Source organism: Triturus cristatus, chromosome 10 (assembly GCF_964204655.1).
Source record: "Triturus cristatus chromosome 10, aTriCri1.1, whole genome shotgun sequence".
NCBI classification, from domain to species: Eukaryota; Metazoa; Chordata; class Amphibia; order Caudata; family Salamandridae; genus Triturus; species Triturus cristatus.
Window position 1 is genome coordinate 952,841,436 of NC_140593.1, and position 24,233 is coordinate 952,865,668.

The window sequence follows — 24,233 nt, forward strand, 5'->3', positions numbered from 1 at the left end:
AGCTCCAAAGGAGAAACCACTTAGTAGGAGCCTAAAATAGATTGCTGATGAAGCGTTTGAAACTGACACTGTAAGCCCGGACAGTGAGCGCGTTAATTGAAGGGAATCGCACCACAGCCCTGAAGACGCCGAGGAAGGAATGTGCGGAATGCTCGAAGGGAGAGGCACCTTTCTGTCAAAATGAGTCCTCTCCACGCCCTCTACCGGGGCCGGCTGGTCACCCTGCATCTCGTTGCTACGAGATGTTGCGCTGAAATGCCCGATGCAAGCAGAGGCTTTAGGAGGTCGCGTGAAGCTGTGCCCCTCATTTTAGCGGTCGCGCGTCTCGCATCGAGGCAGTCTCAAACACACAAACGGCTTCGTTCAGCATGATGCGTCTAGCGTTGGGAGCTGCCCAGGGCCCCTAGGGATTAATGCACTCCTCGCCTCAGAAGAAACGTCCTTTCGGGGAAGAGGAAAACCCCATGCAAAGAATAAGTAACATTATTAATTAAGGAAGGGAAAAGAACAATCCCAGGTGAAGCCCTGCCAAGTACCACACATCAGGTGTTAGGCTAAGACATTTCAGTGTAGTGGTCCGCATCACCACCCTGAAATGCAAAGTCACGCATATTTAGTGCCTCTCCGGCTGTCAAGCGGCCAGAGCGCTGGCTGCTAATACACCATTTTTGACTGAATGCTCAGAGAGGCTGCAGCGCGATGTGTGCTGTTTCCAGGAGGCTTAGGGGCTGCCTGAGCTCTAGCACAGCTGCTACTGCTACAAAGTAACAGATTCAATTCACTGCACGGATGCAGCATTACATTTCATTGAGGTCAGGAGGAGTCAGTGAGTGCCCAATGGCTAATAGGGATAGACAGACACTGACAGTCAGCCAGTGAGGTCAGGCATTAGTCTCAGACCCACAGTAATAGGCCGGTGTGTCCTGCCGTAGCCGCCCTTGGCGGCAGTTGAAAAAAGTTTGGCTGCTCAACTGGCGGCAATCACATATACTAGTGTACAGCTCGCTGCGACCGGTAAGAATCATGACCCAGCGACGCCAACAATTGATTCGACCCCACCAGCAGCTGACTGAACCACGGACAGCTGTCCGGGAAACCTTCCTGACTGTGCAGCCATGTAGCCTCAATCATGCCCGGCGGCCCTAGGTTGCTGCGGGCGGGGTCTGAATCAGGTTGCGGAGGCCAGTCAGCATCAATCTGGCTCTTGCCGGCCCTCGACGCAGGAAATGCCCAGCTGAGCCCCTGAGGTATGTTTTCAAAAGTTGGCAGTGCTAATGTGCTTGCACGCACATTCCGTGTGGTATGATTCATTGGATTGCACTTTAATTATAGGCATGCTTCACAGCTGATCTATAGGCACAGAGGGTGTTTGCAGAGGTTACAGTTAATTATGGGCGCAGATTACCGTTTCATGTGGCCATGTTGGAGTGCTTGCTTTCTGTTGACATGTTATTTTTTGGGGACATGGTACTTTGGAGCCGTCTCAGTGAAGAGGCAGCCGGCGCTGCTGTGATTCTCACATGCAAGGCTCAGCTGTAGACAGGAAGCATGCCTGCCCTTTGTTTGCAGACTCTGGTGGCTCACTTCACATCTGCAGGCTGGCTCCAAACAATGGCTCCCCAAAAGAGGCGGTGTGGAGGGTGGATAGGGCCAAGCGGAGGTTCACAGCAGCTTGTCCCTCCTAGCTGGGACACATATGTCCTTCATTGCCCTGTTTACAGAGGGTCGGTTGTTAGCCTTTTCAGGGCACCTTTAGGGCAGTCTGGGCTGCAAACAAACCCAGGCGGTGGATGCAATTTCTCACCCACCTTTCTGTGTATGGGGTGCAAACTTCCACCTAATGGCCACTTTCTCCTCACCCTGCATGAGACGAGTCTGGGCAAAGGTCTGCGGGTCTCATTCAAGGGCTCTCAGCTGAAAAGTGTTGTATTTTAGGCAAAGTTTGGTGTGTCAAATGGCCAGGATACATTTCTTTTACAGAGGAACATAGAAACCATTGCCATTTACAGTAGCTATCAACTGACATGACCCACTCATATTCACAAAGCTGGATTTTTTCTTTCATGAGGATTAGCTGTGATTTTTTACTAGGGTAGTGCCCTTCCATTTCTGTTGCTTTACAGCTGCTTTAAGCTCTTCTTAGAGTTTATCATTCCTCAAACGGGTGTAATTTCTCATATTTAAATGTGTCCCTCATCTTCATTGCTTGATTTTGCTTGTGAGAAAATGTCACTCATCGTCGTTGAACGTCACTCATAATTACACAGAAATTATGAAAATGTCACACATAGGAAATTTGAAACCTTGCCAGCTATTCGTGTGTAGACTACCAGATTATAAAACAACTGTATTAATTAGGCAAAGATATCCAATATGAAGGAAGAACACTTATCTGAGCAGCGAAGAAAGAGGAAGTGCTTTTCCTTGATGTTGGATATAGAGGACTGACTCTATGGTTGTATTATTGATCTATCTTGGGATTTGTAGTCTTTGAATGAAAATGTTTGTTTTCATAATGCTGCTGAACAAAATAAATGGAAGAGAAAGCATAATCTGAGCCCCCAAGTCCTGACATAGAATTTGGACTTTATACAACTCTTTACCTAGACCCTTTGTAAATTTGTGCAGTAGCGCTGGGATGGAAATGTCCCCTCAATGATAAAGGGGCATGTACCCCTTCCCTGAGTGCCTGACTGCATGTAAAACTGGTAACCTTACTTTTGTTTTGTACTAGCTACACACTATTCCAGAGTGTGGCCTTTCCCTGGTAGTATGCGATCCAGAATTTGCTTTGTGACCTGGAGGGGGACATAATGCATGATGGCATAGTGGCCATAAGACCACTGTCAATGGCAAATAATATTAATACTGTAAATTTGATATAAATATTCAAAAATTAAAAACATGAAATTGTACATAACATTACATTAAAAAATCATAACAATTAAAACATTTAAATAAAAAGATTTTATTCCCATCTATTACCCTAAACTTCCAACCACCCCAAATGCAAAACAATTAAATTACAAACAGAAACAAACAATACACATTCATTAAAAAATATCACTATAATATTATTTATATTATAAAAAAGGTAAATACAAAATAATTAATAACTATCCAAATTATTAAGAACTGTTTAATGATTGATAAAATCAATTATGTAAATAGCCAATTACCAAATACAAATTACCACATTTTAAAATGATCTGTTAAATAGGTCAAATGTATTTACATTATCAATTTCCAAATTAACATATTAAAACTTATAAAAATAAATGTATAATCAATGAAAAATGTAAAAACACATTCCCACCCTATTCTCCTACAAGCTCCACATCCCGCTAAAAAAAGGGCATAAATAAGTAATATATATTTCCAAAATTAAAAATGCACTAAAATTAATTCAACAAACTTATCAATAAAATAACATTTTATAACACAACCATTACCCATAAACTTAAACATTAAAAAACTATAATATATATAACTATATTTAACACACACATAAAAGACTTAAACATATATATTTTTACATTCTATATTCTGTCCCTCAATATTTTTGACATAACAATAGTTTTGACATCACAATATTTGTGTCTCACAATATTTTTTAAAATATTTTTTGGCGGAATACCCTGATTGCAGCTCAGAGATCCGCTCTCATTGAACCAAGGACCCCAGATTTTGAGAGTAGCTGAGCATTCTTATGTCGTTGCAATTTAAGACCCAGGCACTGGCTGCAGATCACGACCACACTATTATTGAATCAGGGGGCCAAACAGCAAGACTGCACAGTCAAAACTGGGATGTTGTTTATTGAATGTAGTTACAGTCATGTTTGAGGAGTGGTCATTGCCCACAACAAAGTTTGAAAGAGACCACATATTTTGTTTTGCGCAACTTCCCGTGATATGTTGCAGGATTAAGGATATGGCAGTTAAATGCAAGACTTCATAAAGTGAAATTAAGTATATGACTATGGTTGCCAGAGAACCCTCTGTGCACCCAAATAGTGGAATACATGAAAGCCTCTTACAGGGCACACCATTCTCATATAGGAGTTCCAAGTTTGCCTTTCTTTCTAGCTAAATGGCTTTTGTGGATGAGAAGGATATCCTCACAACAGGAAAAATCAGGAGCTTTACTTCAGCTCCATATGACTAAATGTATTTTCCTGTGTAGCTCTCACTAAACCTGGCAAGCTGAATTATCTGTAGGCGCTCCTGATGTTTTGGCTAACAACACAACCAAGTCAAAGTTTCTCCTCACTTGTAATTGGGGCATTGACCCCCCAAAGCACTGCCGTGTGACTGCATTTTTTAAGAGGTTCATCTTACACTGGACAAAATACATTTAAATTAAATAAATCTATCCAATTGTGTGTTCCTTTATTCTCAGAGCCTGAAGTAGTGTTTGTGAACCAGGATAAAGTCCAGAAGGAAGTGAATGCTATCCTGAAGCAGACTGCCACCATGAGCTGTGAAGTATCGCAAGCCAAGACTGAGGTTAAATGGTACAAGGATGGAAAACAAATCACCGCCAGCAAGAACATTAAGGTGGAGTCTGATGGCAAATCCCGAAGGCTGGTTGTGGAGCAGGTGGAGAAGAAAGACGCCGGGGATTACATCTGTGAAGCTGCTGGGCAGAAACTCAACTTCAAAGTTCAAGTTACAGGTCAGTCAAATATCTACCTGTAATATTTCATTGAGTCATTTGTTTTCCTACTCTAGGTCCATCTTCACAGAGCTATGATTTGGGTTTCATGATATACTTAACAAATCAAAAGAAATGCCTGAAAATAAGGTGCTTTACAACATTCAGAACCTAATTGCCCTCCGCCAATATCTTTTCCAACTAAAGTTTTTTTTCCATTACATTTTATTGATATTACATAACCGTGATAACAAACATTCCAAGCTTGTCTGAAAAGAGATAGTTGTACACAGTACATCTTATTACATTGTTCATATTGATGGCCCAGCAGCATTTCGATTGATCAGTATTAGTTCAGCTAATCATGTTGTACATCGTTTTTTAATAAGTAAGGGTGATCACGTAAGTAAATAGTGATTGGTTCCCAAAAATTAGTAGGCTTTGCAGCCGTTGGTAGCTCCTCGCATACCGTAAGAAATTGTCTCTGCAGTAGATGGAGTCCATTACCCAGCGTTCCACTATGGGGGATTTTTTACTATCCCAGTGCATTGCGACTCTTCATTTTGCAAGGAGCAATGCACTTAGCAGAATTTAAAGGTATTAAGTGGCCTAGAAGGCTTAGTTGTGGTGTGCAATCCATTTAGTAGTTTAACATTTCCCCCAGTAAGCGTATTACCTGTTCTCAATACAATCTCACTTTGTACAATACCATGCAAGGTGCACAAAATCAGCCTGGTCCAACCCACATCTTCGTCATTTTGCATCATCTCGTAAGCCATATTTGTGCAGTTTAAGTGGCGTGTGGTAGGCCTGGTGTAGGTATTTGTAGTGTATGATGCGTAAGTTACCGTTGGGAGTGAACAATTCAGTGAGAGCGCAGCAGGATTGCCATTCTTCTTCTGCCAGTGGTGTGTCTAGTGTCTTGTTTAATTTCTCTAAAGCTTTGTGTGTTCTGTCGCCTAACTCTGCTTGCAGTGCTCTATAGAGTTTTGCCACTAAATGATTGTTATCTGGAGTTATGATTAACAGCTGCAATGTCTCGAGCGTGGGAGGCTCATTCGGGTAAGTGGGGTAAAGCTTTTTTATTGCTTCGCGGAGTCTATAATAAGTAAATTTGAAGAGCATTGTTTGGTTGCACACATATGAGAGGTCATCAGGGGTGATAAACGTTCCGTTGATATATAGATCCCCCATTACCATTAGGCCCACTTGTCGTAGTAATTCCCTACTATGCTTATCCTGTGTTACAGACAATGAGGGGTGTTGAGCTAGTGCCATATTTGGTGCGTACATCGGGCTTTTCTGAGTTATATGACTTATTCGTTGCCATGCAGTGGATGTAGTCTGTACGGTATTGATTTGCTGTTTGGTTAAATGAGGACGTTAGTGTGGCAGTATGTTTGCCAGTTCTATGGGATTGGCGTCGCCATCTTCCACCGCTAGGTGTGGCATATAACGTACCGGGTGTTAATAATACACATATTGCGCTTAGGCACATAGATAATATAATGATAAATCTTGCACTGTGAAGCCGCCACATGCATACGGTAGAGTCAATGTGTGCAAACTTATTTGTGTGAGTTTTGTAAGATTCGCGTTTAATCTTTTGAAAATGGGTGCAGGTGGGGTTATAGGGATGTTAGCGAAGAGATATAGCAGTTTGGGCAGGATTACCATCTTTATGAGGGATATTCTGTCTGCGAGGGAGAGCGGTAGGGTGATCCACCTGGCAATCTGCGTTTCAAGTTTGTCAATGGCAGTGCTGTAATTGACTCTAAGCACTACTTCTGGATCACGGTGGATCCATAGTCCTAAATATTCTATGGGATCTTTCTGCCAGGCAAGAGGGAATTCCATGTGTTGTTGCTGTGTAATTTCTGTTAACGGTAGCACTGCCGATTTGCTCCAATTTATCTGCAGGCCTGATTGCTGACCAAATGTGATGTATTCTCTTAGTACCAGTGATAAGTTGGTGCTTGGTTCGCGGATGTAGAGCACCATAACATCCGCGTACATTGATATGCCTATAGGGCATAAGTGGAATCGTAAAGCGGTGTGTGCATGTTGTTGGCATATTTTGCAGGCTAGGGGTTCCAATGCACTGGAAAATAAGAGGGTGGATAGTGGGCATTCCTGCCATGTTCCTCTCTGGATGTGTATAACATCGGAAATATGTTTCTTCACTTTGATACGTGCGGCGGGCTTGGTATAAAGGAGTTTGATCCAGTTTAACAGTATGGGTGGTAACCCAATCCGTTGCAGTATCGTGAATAGATATGTCCACTCGACGGAGTCAAACGCCTTAGCTGCATCAAGGAGCACAGCTACGGCTTCTAATTCAGGATTTAGCTGGTGTGAGAGTGCAAATATGGTACAGATGTTATGTGCCGTTGAACGGGTTGGTATGAAACCGGATTGGTCCGGTAGGACACTAGCCTGCATAAAGGGCTTCAGCCTAGTGGCAATAATCTTAGCCAGTCTCTTAGCGTCTGTGTTTATTAGGAATATCGGTCTATACGATTCACCATGCTACGGATCTTTATCTGGCTTTAATAACGCCACTATTAGCTTCTCACGCAGTGTTGGCGGGAGGATCTGGTTATTATATGCCTCTTCATACATTTCGACAACATATGGGCTGAGCAGCTCTGAGTATTCTTTGTAGAATTCCCCTGTGAAGCCGTCGGGCCTTGTTCCTACTACAATTACCATATTTTTAGACTCTGCTATTGTCTTGTCATGTAATGTAATGCTCTGGTATGTGTGAGGGAGTGATGGGGATGGAAACTTGAGTTTTTTGCACAAACCACTGAGAGATAGCTGTGGTGCCCATAGTGCCTAACAACCTTTACTACTGACTGTAGCTTCATGCAACCAGCACATGAAGTTTTGCTCCCTGCTAAAGAATGCCAAAATGGTAGGTAAGGAGTGGGATGAAATGAAAGTAAAGACTCCTACATATCTTTAAATATTCATAACAAACAGATACATGAACTTTCCTCCATGGTGAACAGATTATGACAAGTGTTGAATATAAATTTTCCAAGCTAAACGGGAAGGAAAGTTCCAATTCTATTAAGGACACAGAGGAAAGGATTATGCTTTCTCTACTGTTTATTTTTCTCTGCAGCCTTATCAAAACAACATATTTTGTTCAAAGACTACAAATCTCAAGAGTCTTTGCGAAAGATCAACAACACAGTCATAAAGTCAGACCTATATATTCAACATCAAGGGAAAGCACTTCCTCTTTTTTTCAAGCGAAGCATCATGAACTCAGTTTTCCTCTCAGAATTCTTGTTTCTGGTCTGATCCTACAGAAAAACACAAGACATCCTGGATAAGAAACCAAAACCACAACTATGTGTCAAACAAAGTATCACCTTATATTTCTGTTACAGAGTGAGAGATTCATAATCAATGAAACGTCAAGCATTAAAGACCTTTTAAACGACAGCAATGTTTTCAGCCAACGTAATGAAAGAAGTAATTGAGAAGGTTCTTATCATATTCATAAACAAAGATTCTTATCCAACCAAAGCCCTCTGAGACTACAGGGAGGATAGTAGATTGTATCCAAACGGGCGGGATAATCCTTGTCTCCATGTCCTTAAAAAGATTGAAACTTTCCTTCAAGTTAGCTAGGAAGTTTTATATTCTATGTCCGGATCCGGAGGCTCAGATTATCCTAGTTTAAAGCGGGTTAACAACCAGTGCTAGTACTTGGTTTGAAATAAAAGGTCTTGAAGTTTGACTCTGAAGACCAGTCGGCTGCTCTGAGGATATCCTCCACGCGGCCCCCTAAGGTAAACACCTTGGAGGCCATAGCACCCCTTGTAGGGTGTGCCCCAAAGGTGGTCAATTCAATCCCTGCCACCTGCAAGACCCGCCTCCTGCAAGACCCATCTCACCCAGCGGACGATAGTCATTGTAAAAGCCAACGTTAAAGGCTTTTTAAGGGAAATAAATCGCTGAGCCACTCCCGGTGGCCTATATTCTTTGGTCATGGTTTCATAGACCCTCAGGCAGCAGAATACACACAACTTTGGATGACCAGGAAAAGCAGGGTAATGAACCACCCTAGTATTGGATTTCATACGTCGCGAAACAGTAAATGACACCTTCCGCAGTAAACATACGCGGTGTCATGTCGAGGGCACGAACATCAGACACACTTTTACAGGAAATGAGGCATAACAACATCGCTAGCTTACCCGTAAGTTCCTTCGGCGACAAGTATTGATTATCCTGCCATGAAAGTAGCATTCTAAGTACAACAGTAAGATCCCACAGAGAGGAATATTTTGGTTCCGGTGGGAAGGATAACCGAATACCCCTCAGAAGACGACAGACTAGAGGAAGTTCTCCTACTGGGACATCATGAAATGGCACATGACCTGCTGTAATTGCCCATGTCATCCAACTCCGATAGAAAATTGACAACATGCACAACATCTGCCCCCTCGGGATCAAGATCCCTTCGCATACACCAGCGTGACCATCTCCTCCATGCCGAACCATATATCTTTATGGTAGAATCTGCCCAAGCTCTTCTGATGAGGGAGAAGTGTGTGTCGAAAGGCCCTGGACTTCCCGACGTCACCTGGAATCCTCCAATTCATCAGCTGAAGATTTCCATCATGAACCAGCTGGTGCAAGTTGCTATGAGGGTCCATCAGAAGTTTAAAAGTCAGGGGTAGTTGGACTGGAAAATCCATAGAAAGTTCTAAAAGAACTAGATACCATACTTGCAACCTCCAGAGCGGTGTCATCAAGATCACCTCCGCCTTCTGACACCTGACCACCGACATGAGTCTGGCTATCATTAAGAATGAAGAAAAATGCACACCCCAAAACTGACTCCAATCCTGGAAAAAGCATCTGTTGTCTTCTGCAGAGGATCCGGACGCCTCTGAAAAAATGGGGAAGTCGGTGGTTGAGCCTCGAGGCACAAAGATCCATCTGGCAATGACCCCACCGATCCATGATTCTCTGGAACAGAGAAGGATCCAGCTTCCATGCACTGTAATCTTTCAGATGCCTGGAGAGCCAATCAGCAGACTGGTCACTTGGATCGTCGATACAATAGGCCTACAATCCTGTCCAAAGGACGAAGGGAAATGTTCTCCCTGTCCAGTGTTCTGTGCAGTTCCCTGAAAATCAGCAGTATCTTCTTCTGGGGCAGGCGGAGGAACTGTTGCACTGTGCCGACTTTGAATCTCAAGAAAATCATTTCTTGAGCCAGAATAACTTCAGAGTTTTGAGTGTTCAGAGATAATTCTAAGAGTAACAGTGGAACCTTCTTACTAACAGCACCTAACCCAATATCACTCTCAAGTTCAAGTCCCTTTTGTATTTTTTTAAAAAACACAAGGGTGTGTGTGCACACCAAACAGCACCCACTGTCACAATGCTCGTTCCCTCAGGAACTTAATTACATATACCAAAAGCACAGGTGCACCACACTATAGAAAAACCAATCAGTTGGAACAATTATACAGTCCAGCTCCAATTTATAGACGGATAGAAGTTCCTTGGTTTAATTTCTTTATTCCGTGTTCATGTAACATTGAACATTGCAAAAAAAACACAGCCGACGCGTTTCGTCCTGAGAGCGGACTTCTTCAGGGCTGTTAAAAACACATAGACATACATGTATAAATATACATACTGCAGTTAAAAAAGAACATAGGACAATCTTTATCATAAGGATTCATACAGACGTCAAACATTTTTTTGGTGTTTTTTTGATTTTTCTAAGATTGAATGAGAACAATTATCACTTTAACGTGATGTGTTAGGTCTTAATGTTCTCAAATTTAGTTTTTTAATTATACAATACCAATACATAAAAACCGACAGAAAAACACATACTCCTCATGATTATAATTCCAATTTTTCTAGAAACATATGAATTTCAAAATGTTATAAATTCCATAAAGTCCAATAGTCCTTTGAGGGCCACAGGGGCAAATGAACTCTTCACTGTGACATTTTATGTATCTAATATACCAAATTGTGTTCACTATGAACCTTAAGCCCTGCACAAGAATTTGGGTCAACTGAAGTTGTGAGACTAAAGTGGATTTTTCCTTGTGCATTAGGAGAATGTCGCCAAGGTATACTATTAGACTAACTCCCTGTGCAAGAAGCCATACCACGGCCGGTCGCAGCATCTTGGTGAACGACCATGGTGCTGATGTCAGGCCGAATAGTAGGCATGTGAATTCAAAAATGTGTCTGACCCACTTAAACTGAAGGAAACGCCTGTGGAGAGGAAAAATGGGAATGACGAGGCAGGCGTCCTTTAGGTTGAGCCGTACCAGCCAATCATTTGGCAACAGAGTATCCCGTAGAAGGTGAATACCCTTCATCTTGAAGTGGCGATACACCACCCATTGTTGAAATCTTTCAAATTTATGGGCGGTTGGAATCCCTTGTCCTTCTTATCTACTAGGAAAATATTGCTCAAGAAACCTGACGGATGAAGGCTCGTATGGGTAATCGCCCCTTTTGTTAGGAGCTCTGACACCTCTTGGCTTACCACTCATGTCCCTTCTTCTGAAAAAAACCAAAGGACGGGGGCGAGAGTGCTGTCAGGGTGCTCCATAGAACTCTGTGTGAAAGCCTTTCACAGTTTAAAGCACCCACGCGTCCCTTGTTATGGATATCCAGTTCTGACTGAAGTAGCCGCCCCCCACCCCAAGTAGGAAAGAATGGATATTGCATACCGTTGGTGCCACATGGTGCGTTGCTGGCTCCTCGTAAATATCCTTTACTGCCACATTCTCTGCCATGACCTCTACCTACTCTTCCGGGCCCCTCCAAAAATGTGTTGGTTTTGATGGATTGCTGGGCTTTGTTCAGTGACGAAAAGTAAAGGTGTTAATGAAGCGTGAGAGATCTTTGATGAAGGGTTCTCTTAAGAGAGCTCCATTGGCTACAGGGCTAGCGCCTGTGGTGGCTAACTCACCTAAACTGGGCTCAATCTTAATTAACAAGGAGCGTCTGTGCTCTGTTGATAAGGCACAGTTGGCATTGCCTAAGAAACATAGGGCCAGCTGATCCCAACCTGACAAAATTGTGGGGTCGATCATCGGACAGATGTTTTGGCATCCTCTGCCATATTCAGGATCTTGGTCAGAGGTCCCAAAACATCCAAGACCTTGTCCTGGCTGGATCGCCAGGAGCAGTCCAGGCCTTTCTTAGGGTTTTCAACACTTTCGTAGTAAAAGTTGCCATCCTGGCGTTGATGTCGTGGGTATGAGCTACTTTGTTAGCTAAGGAAGTTCTGGGGCACTCAGCCATCACCTGACCTCCTGGGCCATAGATTTTCTAATGCTGCTGGCCACATATCGCGCCACATTTGTTGAGGAACTCAGTATGCTGATTGGGACTGTAAATATCTGCTGGGTTCAGGAACCCTGACATCCCTGTAAAGTCCTTATCACCCTTCACTTCCAGCCTGGGTTTCTTGGCACCACCCTCCGGTCGCCAGGGTCTGCTCAGACCTGGTTCGTCATCCGAGTCCCCATCAGGGTTATCTGACTCTTCTCCGGTATTGTCATCTGTTCCCTGAGGGGAGCCGGAATCGTCTTTGGGGGGGGTATAACCAGGCTGGGAATCATCCTGAAGGTCCTGAGTCTCCAGGCGCCTCTTAAGGTAGGTCTGCAAGAGCCTTTCAAAGGCATCCAATAAAGTAGCGGCCTGTGTAACGGTGACATTAAGTTTAGCCTTGCCTTAACCTTTAGGGGCCCCCCTGTTATCCATAGGAGGCTCACGCCTCAGGTTTTCCCCTGTCTGGAGGTAAGTGAGTGCATCTAACCGTTAACCAAATATTTATTTGACTCAGGGGTTGCAAGGCTGAGGACAATGCCCGCTCCAGAGAAGCGTCATTGGCATCCACTAGCTCCTCGAGGATGAGCTTTTGCCCCTCCTCAGCAGACTCCCAGAATTCATCAAACCTACCTGCCATGGTGATCAGGAGAGAATTAGAGGTACTAGGCAGGAATATACAGCAAAACTCAATACCAATACTCTCTAACTGGCCTCGGTAGGCTTTGATGTACCAATGCTTGATTCACTGCAATTGGGGAAGGGTTAACAGGGCCTTCTAGATACCATGGCCCTGCGGGAAAAGCTGCACAGGAGAAATCGCTTAGCAGGAGCCTAAAATAGATTGCTGAAGAAGCGTTTGAAATTGACACTGTAAGCCTGGGCTGCGCGAGCGTTAATTGAAGGGAAATCGCGTCACAGTCTGGAAGACACCGAGGAATGAATGTGCGGAATACACGAAGGGAGAGGCATAATTATGTCAAGACGAACGCTCTCCACGCCCCCTACCAGAGCCTGCTGGTCACCCGATGCACACAGCAGAACAGCTTCAGGAGGTCGCGTGTCTCGCAGCGAGGCTGTCTGAAACACACAAACGGCTTTCTTCAGCACTGTACGTCTAGCTTTGGGAGCTGCCCAGGGCCCCTAAGGATTAATCCACACCCCGCATCGGTGGGAATGCCTATCAGGGAAAGAAGAAACCCCCTACACAGCAAAATATAAGCAGCAGTATTAATTAAGCAAGAGAAAAGAACAATCCCAGGTGCAGCCCTGCTAAGTGCCACACATCAGGCTTTAGACTAAGGCATTTCAGTGTGGTGGTCCACATAATCCCAGGTGCAGCCCTGCTAAGTGCCACACATCAGGCATTAGACTAAGGCATTTCAGTGTGGTGGTCCACATCACCACACTGAAATGCAAAGTCACACATATTTAGCGCCTCCCTGGCTGTCAAGGGGCGTGAGCACTAGAATGCATCATTTTTGACTGTAAAATCGGAGTGGCTGCTGCCCGCTGTGCGCTGTTTCTGGCAGGCTTAGGGGCTGCCTGAGCTCTAGCGCAGCTGCTACTGCTACAATGTAACTGATGGAATCAATTTACTGCACGGCCGCAGCATTACTGATACATTTCACTGAGGTCAGGAGGAGTCAGTGAGTGCCCAATGGCTACTAGGGATAGGCAGACACTGACAGTCAGCCAGTGAGGTCAAGCATTAATCTCAGACTCACAGTAATACTAAAGGCGGGGCCGGCATCGGACACGCCAATAATATAGCGGTCCTGCCGGCCCCCGACGACCGGGGAGGCGGGTCTGTCACGCACAGCAGTGACGCGACAGGCGCGCCTCCACCCTCACTGGTCAAGGGCTAGGGGTCCTGACCCGGAAGTGAAGTAAAGCCCTTCCGGGTCACGCAAGTGGCCAGCCCCCCAGGCCGGCCAGAACCGGTCTGGGGCTAGTGGTAGCCATAAAAGGCTGGGGAGCAGAGGACTCTTCCTCTTTGCCTTCCGCGCTCCCCAGCCTGTACTACAACCTCGCTAGGAGGCTGCGATTGGGTCCTGCCGCAGCTGCCCGCGCCGGCAGTTGAAGAAAGTTTGGCTGCTCAACTGGTGCCAATCGCATAGGTTAGTGTACAGTTTGCCGCGACCAGTAAGAATCATGATCAGGTGGCGCCAACAATTAATCTGACCCCACCGGCAGCTGACTGAACCTTGGACTGGTGGCAGAGTGGTTTGCAGCTGTTCAGAAAACTTTCCTGACTGTGCAGCAATGTAGCCTCAGATATGCCAGGCATCCTGCGTTGCCACAGGCAGGGTCCAAATCGGGTTGAGGAGGCCGGTCAGCATCAATCTGGCTCTCTCCGGCCGTAGACGCAGGTAATGCCCTGCCAAGCCCCTGAGGTATGATTTCTAAAGTTGGCAGTGCTAATGTGCTTGCACGCACAATCCATGTGGTATGATTCATTGTATTGCACTTTAATTATAGGCATGCTTCACAGCTGACCTATAGGCACACGTCGCACGCCTGCCTGTTTGCAGAGGATGCAGCTAATTATGGGAGCAGATTACCGTTTCTTGTGGCCATGTTGAAGTGCTGGCTTTTTGCTGACATGCTTTTTTTGGGGATGTGGTACTTTGGAGCCGGCTCAGTGAAGTGGCAGCTGGTGCTGCTGTGATTCTGCCCTTTGTTCGCAGACTCCGGGGGCTCATTTCACATCTACAGGCTGGCTCCAAACAACGTCTCCCCAGAAGGGTGGTGCAGAGGGCGGATAGGTCCAAGCAGAGGCTCGCAATAGCTTGTCCCTACCAGCTGGGACACATCCGTCCTTCATTACCCTGTTTACAGAGGATAGGTTGTTGGGCTTTTCAGGGCACCTTAAGGGCAGTCTGGGCTGCAAACAAAACCAGGCGGCGGAAGCCATTCCTCAGCCACCTTCCTGCGTATGGGGTGCCAACTGCCGCCTAATGGCCACTCTGACCTCACCCAGCATGATAAGAGCCTGGGGCAAAGGTCTGCAGGCCTCATTCATGGGCTCTCAGCTGAAAAGTGTTGTATTTTAGGCAAAAGTTTGGGTTTCAAAGGGCCAGGGCACATTTCTTTCACAGAGGAATGTAGAAACCATTGCCATGTACAGTACCTATCAACTGAAATGAACCACTCATATTCGTAAAACTGTATTTTTTATTTCATGAGGATTAGCTGTGAGTTACTGCTTTTTACTAGGTTAGTGCCCTTCCATTTCTGTTGCTTTACAGCAGTTTTAAGCTCTTCTTAGAGTTTCTCGTTCCTCAAATTGTAAATTTGTCATATTTAACTGTTTCCCTCATCTTCATTACTTGATTTTGCTTGAGAGAAAGTGTCACTCATAGTCGTTGAATGTCACTCATAAATACACTGAAATTATGAAAATGTCACACATAAGCAATCTGAAACCTTGACAGCTATTCGTGTGTAGACTATCATATTATAAAACAACAGTATTAATTAGGCAAAGATATCCAATATGAAGGAAGAACACTTATCTGGCTGCTGAGGACCTGATTGCGATGCTGTTACGAAGGCCTCCTAACGGCATTTGCTCCGTCCAAATCTGATCGGGAACGTGTCTTTCCGACTGACTCGGAAAGGTTTTCGACCTACCGAGTACGATGCGAGTTAGGTGTTAGGAATATCCCAATCCGAACCCGACTGCATTTGGAATGACCGAGCCGTAAAGAGCAGAATTGTACATCTTTACGGGCCGCGTTTCCGAACGACTGAGTATGATGCTAGATTTGGACAGCCTTTTCGAATCGTGCCGTCCGACTCGAGCCTATGCGTTCGTTTGGAACAAAGGCTCCCATTGAAATCAACGGGAGTCCAACCAAATCGTATCTGGAAGCTTTCGGATGTATCATACTCAGTCGGTTGGACTCTCCCGATCCGATTCGGTCGGAAACCATTCCCAAACCCATTTGGTCGGGAAGCTTTCAAAACTGCATCAGAATCTGGCCCATCGTTGTAGAATGTCACTCTTAATTACACTGAAATTATGAAAATGTCACACATAAGAAATCTGAAAACTTGCCGGCTATGCACATGTAGACTATCAGATTATACAACAACAGTATTAATTAGGCAAAGATATACAATATGAAGGAAAAACACTTATCTGGCTGCTGAGCAGCGAATAAAGCGGAAGTGCTTTATCTTGATGTTGGATATATAGGACTGGCTCTATGGTTGTATTGTCGATCTATCTCAGAGAATCTTGGGATTTGTAGACTTTAAATGTTGTTTTCCTAAGGCTGCTGAGCAAAATAAATTGAAGAGAAAGCACAATCTGCGGCTCCAGGTACTGAAATAGAATTTGGACTTTACACAACTTTTTAAGTTTAGAAAGCTTTATTAAATATCATAAACCAAGTAAAACATCAGTACAAAAAAAAAATAGACCAAGGCAATGTAATAGAACAATGGGAAAAAAAACTAAATCGTACAATCTGAAAAAAGTGCCATAGAAAGATAGAGAATATACATATGTAAAAAGCATTTTAAGGTTTTGAGTAATGGGTAGGGAGGGTAGAGAAGAAAGGAGGAAAAAAGGAGGGGGAGGGGGGAAAAATGTAACCATTATACAGAATAAACATCATATAAGTATAGTAAGCTAATAAATGAATAAACATATTAGGAGAAGCTGTATCAATAACATGTGCAAATGAAAAAAAAAGGAATAAAAACAGCTATTTAAGGAACAGTTTGGGAAAGAAAATTAGTTAATGGCAACCATAACAAATCCTTTTTGATCAAAAGGGGTACAGGAGTGGCAAAAGCACGATCCACTCGGTGGTGATGACATAATAGATTCCACCATGCATTATATGAGATCTTGGAGGCATCTTTCCAATTGGTCGTAATTATCTGTAGAGTAATGGCTATATACAAGTCAATACATTTACGAACATTAGCAGAAACATTCCATATAGGAGCCATACCACCTAAAAAGATATGAACAATCTCAAAAGTGTGGTCAGTAGCTAAGATATCGTTCAGTTTAGACCAAACACGGGACCAGAGGGATTTAACCAACGGGCAGTGAAAAAACATATGCAAAAAGTCACTATTCTCAGAGGGGCAAGACCAACATTTTTTAGAGTCAATCAATTTAAAGCTATATAAATCAGAAGGGGTAAAAAAAAGTTTATTATAAAAAAAATACAGAGTCTGTGTGGTACTGGCAGAACGTGAAGCAGTGTGCAACTTTAACCATAAAGAGTTCCAAACTTGGAGAGGAAACTCTTGGGCTAGGTCCAATTCCCAGGAGAGTTCAAGCTTGGACTTAATTCTTGCTACAGGAGAACAAGAAAGTAACTTGTAAATAGCAGCAGCTTTAAGGAGAATAGAGAAGTCCGGGAGAGGGAAAATGGTTGAACCAGCAGTGGAAAGTGAAGCGCCCTGAGAAATAAAAAGATCTAAAGAGTTCTTGAGCAAGGGATACTGAGAGGAATGAACACTAGAGAGGTGAAAAGAATCTCGAATATCGGAAAAGTCGCGCAGGGAGTTATTAATAAGTAAAGAATCGAAAGTAATGATGCCTTTATCTATCCATTCTTTCCAGAAAAGTGCTCTGTGATTAATCATAATGGATTTGTTGTACCAAATTGGGATTGAGGAATGGAATTCCAACTGCGAAAGGGAAGAGCGAAAGACAGAGAGGGCGAGTGCCTTAGAGTGTCTAAAGATAGGAGTAAGAAAACGTTGTGGAGGACGAGATAACCGGGTAGCCGTAACGAATGAAAAGGGCGAGAGCTGGGCAAGTTCTATAGCGCTCCAGGCTGTTAGAGGGGGGTCAGACAAGTCAGATAGAAAAGGCCAAATCTGTTTCAGAGTAAAAGCTGAGTGAAACCGAACAAAGTTGGGGAAATTCACTCCACCCAGATCTTTAGGTTGCTGAAGACGAGAAAGAGAAATCCTTGCCTTACGTTTATTCCATAAAAAGGAGGTAAAAATACGATTAATAGTTTTAAAAAAATAGAGTGGAAGGGAGATTGGAAGCATTGAAAGGTAAAAATTGACTATAGGGAGGAGCATCATTTTAATAGTGGCGAGTCTCCCCCACCAGGATAAAAAAAGGGGAGACCAACGTTCTATAAGGGAAGAGAGTTTTTTGACAATATCCTTCTGGTTAAGCTTTACCGTATCTCTAATGGTGCTGGCATACAGAATACCTAGACATTTAATGTTAGCTGAGTTCCATTCAAAACCCGAACCCTGAAACATATGAGGAAGGCAAAATTTATTAAGTGGCAAAACCTCAGATTTATCTATATTAAGTTTATATCCAGAAACCAGAGAGTACTCTTGTAACAGAGAAAAGAGTGCGGGCAAAGAGGTGGACGGGTTAGAAATATAAAGCAAAATATCGTCAGCATAGGCCGTAAACTTAATATCCATGTTACGAAATTTGAAGCCAGCATACAAAGATGAACGACGAATTTTTTCTAAAAAGGGCTCTAGCGCAAGAATGAAAAGAAGAGGAGAGAGAGGACAACCCTGTCTAGTGCCTCTATGCAAAGAAAAATAAGAGGATTGAGACCCGTTAACCCAAATAGAGGTGGAGGGAGCAGAATATAGTAGCTTAACATAACGAATAAAGGGAGGACTAAAGCCATGCCAACGCAAAGCACCAAACATAAAATCCCAACAGACTCTATCGAACGCTTTCTCAGCATCTAAGGTAATGGCAGCGATTGGGAAGTCCATCTTTTAGGCCAGGTGAATGATGTTAAGGAAGGTTCTCGAGTTGTCAGTGATGGATCTACCTTTCACAAACCCAGATTGATAGATATTGATAAGATCAGGGATAACCTTGTTAATACGAGAGGCCAAAACTTTAGCATAAATTTTACAGTCCGTATTAATCAAGGAGATGGGTCGATAAGTTTTGCAGAGGGAGGGATCTTTATCTTTTTTAGGGATTAAGCATAGCATAGCTTGAGTGAAAGAACCTTGAGATCTCCCTTGAGCCGCAAAGGAAGTAATCAAAGAAAATAAATGAGGTAAAAGAATATCCTTAAAATGGAGATAAAAACGAACCGTGAAACCATCTGGGCCCGGGGTTTTATCCTTGGGAAGAAAAATAATAGCATTAAGTAGCTCCTTTTCTGAAGGAGGAACGTCGAGTGAAGAGAGATCCACAGACCTATCCGAAGGCCAGGGGAGGGACTGAAAAAAGGAGTCTATTTGAGAAGGCGAGGGAACAGATTCGGGCGTATAAAGTGTAGAATAATATTGAACAAAACAATCAAGAATTTTGTCATCCGTATGCTGAGAAACTCCATGCGAATCGGTAATAGTTATTATTTTAGATTTTTGTTTTTTAATTTTTAGATAGTTAGCGAGAGACTTACCAGCTTTATTGCGCCCGCCATACATTTTGGAATGAAAATTGAGGAGGGTGGTACTCGCAGAGTCCCAAGAGTGCTTGTTAAACTGCATTTTTGCTTTGATGAGAGAAGAGAGTGATTCTGAGGAATTAGTGGTGAAATAGAGATGCTCTAGGTCTTTAATTTGTTTAAGAATTTGGGCTGACTTTGAAAGAGCTGCTTTCTTTTTTCGTGAGACAAAAGCAATAATAAAACCTCTGGCAGCAGCCTTGAAGGAGTCCCAAATAGAGTGAAAGTGAGGAGTGGAGTGAAGATTATTTATAAAAAAATCCTTTGCAAAAAATGTAAATTGCTCAACAAACTGTGAATCTAGGAGGAGCGAGTTATTGAAACGCCACCGCCTAGAGGTGGGAGTAGGTGAGGGAAAGTCTAGATCAGTAATAACCGGAGCATGGTCAGATATAAGAATTGAGCCTATTTCTGAATTAGTCATAAATTGGAATGAATGCTGTGTGAGAAAAATATAGTCTATACGGGAATGTGAGGAGTGTACTGGAGAAAAAAAGGAAAACTCTAAGGTATCGGGATGGAAAAGTCTCCATGAGTCAATAAGACCTCTGGAGGAGATAGCATTAAAAAAGGACTTTTGCATTTTGTTGGGGACATATCTGGTGTGTGATTTGCGATCTAAAAATGGGTCCATTAGTTGGTTACAATCACCACCTACAATCAAATTATCACTCGCATGAGAGGATAGAAGTTTAGAGAAGTCCCTCCAAAAGGTCAAATCTACCCCGTTAGGGCCATAAACATTACAAAAGGAAAATTGTGTATTATTAACAGTAACATCTAAGAATAGCCATCTACCACAAGTGTCATGGGATTCATTGTGCAATTGAACAGATAAGGACTTATGAAACAAAACAAGAACACCATTTTTACCATTTGCTGCTGGAGAACAAAATGCCTCTCCAACCCATTGTCTACGCTATGACGATAAGTCTTGAGAATTAAGGTGGGTCTCTTGTAACAGTGCAACATGACATTTCAACCTTGCTAAATGAGATAAGACACGTTGTTTTTTAACAGGGTTGCAAACTCCTTTAACATTCCAAGAAATGACACGAAGACCATTCATTTGTGCAAAGAAAGTAAGGATAAGCCGAAAGGAGTATGGAATTTAGGACAGACAAGAGAAAGAGAAGCAAACTGAGAAAAAAAATGAAATGCACAGGTGCCTGAATAAATAGTAAGGGACAGAAAAATTGGAGCAGACAACAGCCGCAAATACGTAGGTGAAGATATAAAAGAGAAGAAGGAAAAAGGAGTACCATGAACAGAAAAAGAGAAGAGGAAAATATGGTGTGTATCAGATAGTGAAGAGGTTGCCAGACGAATAGAGATGACAGGAATAAAGAGGTATGAGGAATGGGAGGACAAACAGCAAAAGGAGGGAAAAAGCGAAAAGGAGGGGGGAAAGGATAGGGAGAAGGATGCAGGGGTACAGAAACCCCCCAAAAGCATCAAAAGGAGGGTGGCAAAAAGCCAACAAACTTTAGCCACGGAAAACAGTTGAACAAAAAACATTACTGTGAGAGGGGGGCGACGAAGACCAAAAAAGCCGCGCAAGAGAAGCATATAAGAGAACAAACCACCGTAGAAGTATAAAAAGAAACTGATAGACAAAAGACTATAAATCAGAAAACTAGAACAATATAAAAATCAAATAGGACAAGCGAAGGAACTTACCAAACATCTAGGGAAAGAGACGGCAACAGAAGGGGTAGACACTGTAAACGGCGGGATGGGACAAAAGGATGACCATGACAAGAAAACCACAAAGGGGAATCCTGCAAAACAAAGGAAAAAACAAGGAATGAGCACAAAAAGTACAGGAACTAACCAACTTCTAAGTAAACATTTGAGCAACACAGGATAATCCTATACTTTTAAGAAGAAAAAGAAACAACTAGGATTTGCTCAGTTCCATAAGTTCTCCCTTGTGGGTATGAATAAACTTCCGCAGGTCAGTAGGATTCTCAAAGCTATAAGTTCTTTCCTTATAGGTCACTTTGAAAAAACAAGGGTGTATTAAACCATAGCGTGCGTTCATAGATCTCAAAGCCGGTCTGAGGTCCAAGAATTCCTTTCGGTGGGAAGCCGTAGGCTTGGAGACATCCTGAGTGAAAAAGACCTTGTGCCCAGACCAGATCATTTGCTTATGTTGCTTGGCGGCCTGGAGAATCATCATAAGATCTGAGTAGAGGAGGAAATATGCTATGATTCCACGAGGTTTAGATGCAGAAGATGCATTTCTTGGCCCCAGACGATGAGCACGTTGTATATTAAAATCTGAGGATTTCGGGAGGCCAACAATTTGAAGAACTTGGGATTTAAGGAATTGAATCATGTCCGACCCCTCTGATCCCTCAGGAATACCATAAATGCGCAGGTTGTTGCGCCTATTGCGGTTTTCCAAATCTTCCGCCACTTTCTTGAGCTGGCCAACTTCTTTGGTGAGAGTGTCAACTTTAGTGACAACATCCTGTGCATCACTAATCCTCTGCTCCACCTCAGACAGTCTCGTATCCATACTAGACCACTTATCATCTAACCTCTGAAGCGTGGCAGCAGTGTCCGTGATAAAAGGACGAATAAGGCGCAACTCCTCCATAATATCCTCAAGAGTGAGAGGCAGTGGAGATTTATTTGGGGAAGGCGGGTCTTTTTTGGTGCGTTTAACCGAAGGGTTGCTTGAGTCCTTCCTTCCCCCAGAAGAGCCTCCGTGAGGCTTGGTAGAGTGTACGCCCTCCATACTGACAGTGCCGCAACCAATTATGGCAGAAATAAACAATGGCGGAAAACAGGCAGGACCGCAGAAAAATTGCGTAGTCAGCAGCAAGAGGAGGAGTAGCAGACGATGATAATATCAAGGTTTAACACAGCGGAGGGTATTGGGACACCTGAGACACACAATCTGAGGAATCCACAGAGGCCACCAGAGAGACCAGGCGCCAACAGATAATTGCTCAGAAAGAAGGCAGAGGGTGAGCAAACGCAGCCACCGCCGCAATACCACCAAAAAACATCAGGAACCAGGCTTAAAGATTCAGTGGCAGCGAAAAAATGGCAAAAAAAACGCTAAAGAAAAAAAACAAAAACAAAATGGCGGCCGTCATCCGAGGGAAGCAGAAAGAACGCAATTATGGTAACGAAAAGACCGCATTTCGGTCAACAAAACTTGCCAAGGCAGTCCCTGCTATGTCCCAAAGCCGAATCCATGCTCAAAACGGAGCTTCGTTGCCTGGAAGAGGTGCCTTCATGCTCGAATCGGCGTTTCTCGAGCGGAGCTTCTCACCCGGCGGCCATCTTAGATCGTCGCGCCGCGCGCTCCCTCTACACAACTCTTTGCCTAGAGCTTTTGGAAATTTGTGAAGTAGCGCTGGGATGGAAATCTCCCCTCAATGATAAATGGGCATGTACCCCTTTTCTGAGGGCCCGACTGCATATAAAACTGATAGTCTTACTTTTGTTTTAAACTAGCTACACACTAATCTATCATGCATCCAAGACTTAGGCCTTTCCCTTGGGATGTATGATGGAACAACGTGTGCAACTTACAGGCATGCCTATACTTCACTGTCAATACCACGCATGCATCATTACAACGCATGCATAGACAGCGAACAATTTAACCACGTATATGGCTTTACCACGCATGCCTTTACTACGAAAATTTTGCTGTAAAGTCATGGTTGGTAAAAATATATACGTAGTAAAGACACACACAATTGCGCACAATCACGGTTGATAGACTCCGGCTGTGTTTACCTACCTGCACCAGTTGGATGGGGCGTGTTGTTCGTTTTGTAGCATCTGTAGGGGTGGTCACAACGGGGATGGGCTGCTGTCATGGGCCTGCGCACACTTTCTGCCTGCATATGCTCTAAGGAGGTGGGATGTCGCAAGGCCGGCACTCCAGACGGATAAGCTGAAAGTGGTATATTTTTTTTATTTTGTTTTTAAGCCCATCATATGTAGCCCTCACGCACGATCCTATACGGTTTGTCTGTAACCAGCAATTGTGTACCATTTTACTCTCAAGGTATTTCTCAAGGCCCCAAGGTTCTCTCAGGTGTGCACGAGAGCCTTTCAGACTTGATGCACACAGGCTTCTGCCCTGGTTGCATGTTGCAGGGCCCTGCTTACAGGTCGAGGCTGTGATGGGCGGAGTCAAAGACGAAACTCTCCAGAGGCCGGCCGTAAGCTGAGTGGGTCCTTACCTCCACTACTACACCCATTAGCCACTTGCTAGTCCACCACTGCCCCTTGAGCTATTCACAGTCCTCCTGCCCGGCGCTGTACCCTTTTTCTGTCCTGAGCCCTCAAACCGCCCCCTTCAGCAACTGTATTTTCCTAGCCCTGAGCCCTAAAACCGTCCCCTGCCGCAGCCCCCTTTTACTGTCCCTGACCCTAAATCCCCCCCGCAGCAACCCCATTTTGCTAGCCCTGAGCCCTAAAACCTCCCCCTGCTGCTGTCATAAGGCGCATGACTATTACCACTAACCCTTTACAAAGAACATGCCTTTAACACGCAGATCCGATTTCGTAGCAGACATCAGTGGTAGAGGCATATTTGTGGTAAATGATTAGTTGTAACGGACATGCATGGTAAAGGCATGTTCCTTGAAAAGGATGCGTGGTAATGGTCATGCATGGTTATGACCATGTTGTAATGGCTCTTTCCTTTCCCTGGTAGTACGTAATCCAGAATTTGCTTTGTGACCTGGAGGGGGACACAATGCGTGATGGCATAGTGGGCATAAGACGACTGTCAATGCCCAACATTTGTAATACTGTAAAATGTATATACATATTAAA

At 43.8% G+C, this 24,233-nt stretch overlaps 1 protein-coding gene across 27 annotated transcripts in view; it reads left to right on the forward strand.

Moving 5' to 3' along the window:
• Window positions 1–24,233, forward strand: part of OBSCN (obscurin, cytoskeletal calmodulin and titin-interacting RhoGEF) — a 1,809,553-nt gene that overhangs the window by 276,770 nt on the left and 1,508,550 nt on the right. For all 27 annotated transcript variants that reach the window (XM_085628811.1, XM_085628818.1, XM_085628815.1 and 24 more), the window contains exon 15: window positions 4,402–4,677. In XM_085628811.1, the coding sequence (XP_085484937.1) occupies window positions 4,402–4,677 (276 nt within the window). The remainder of the gene's footprint in view (window positions 1–4,401; window positions 4,678–24,233) is intronic.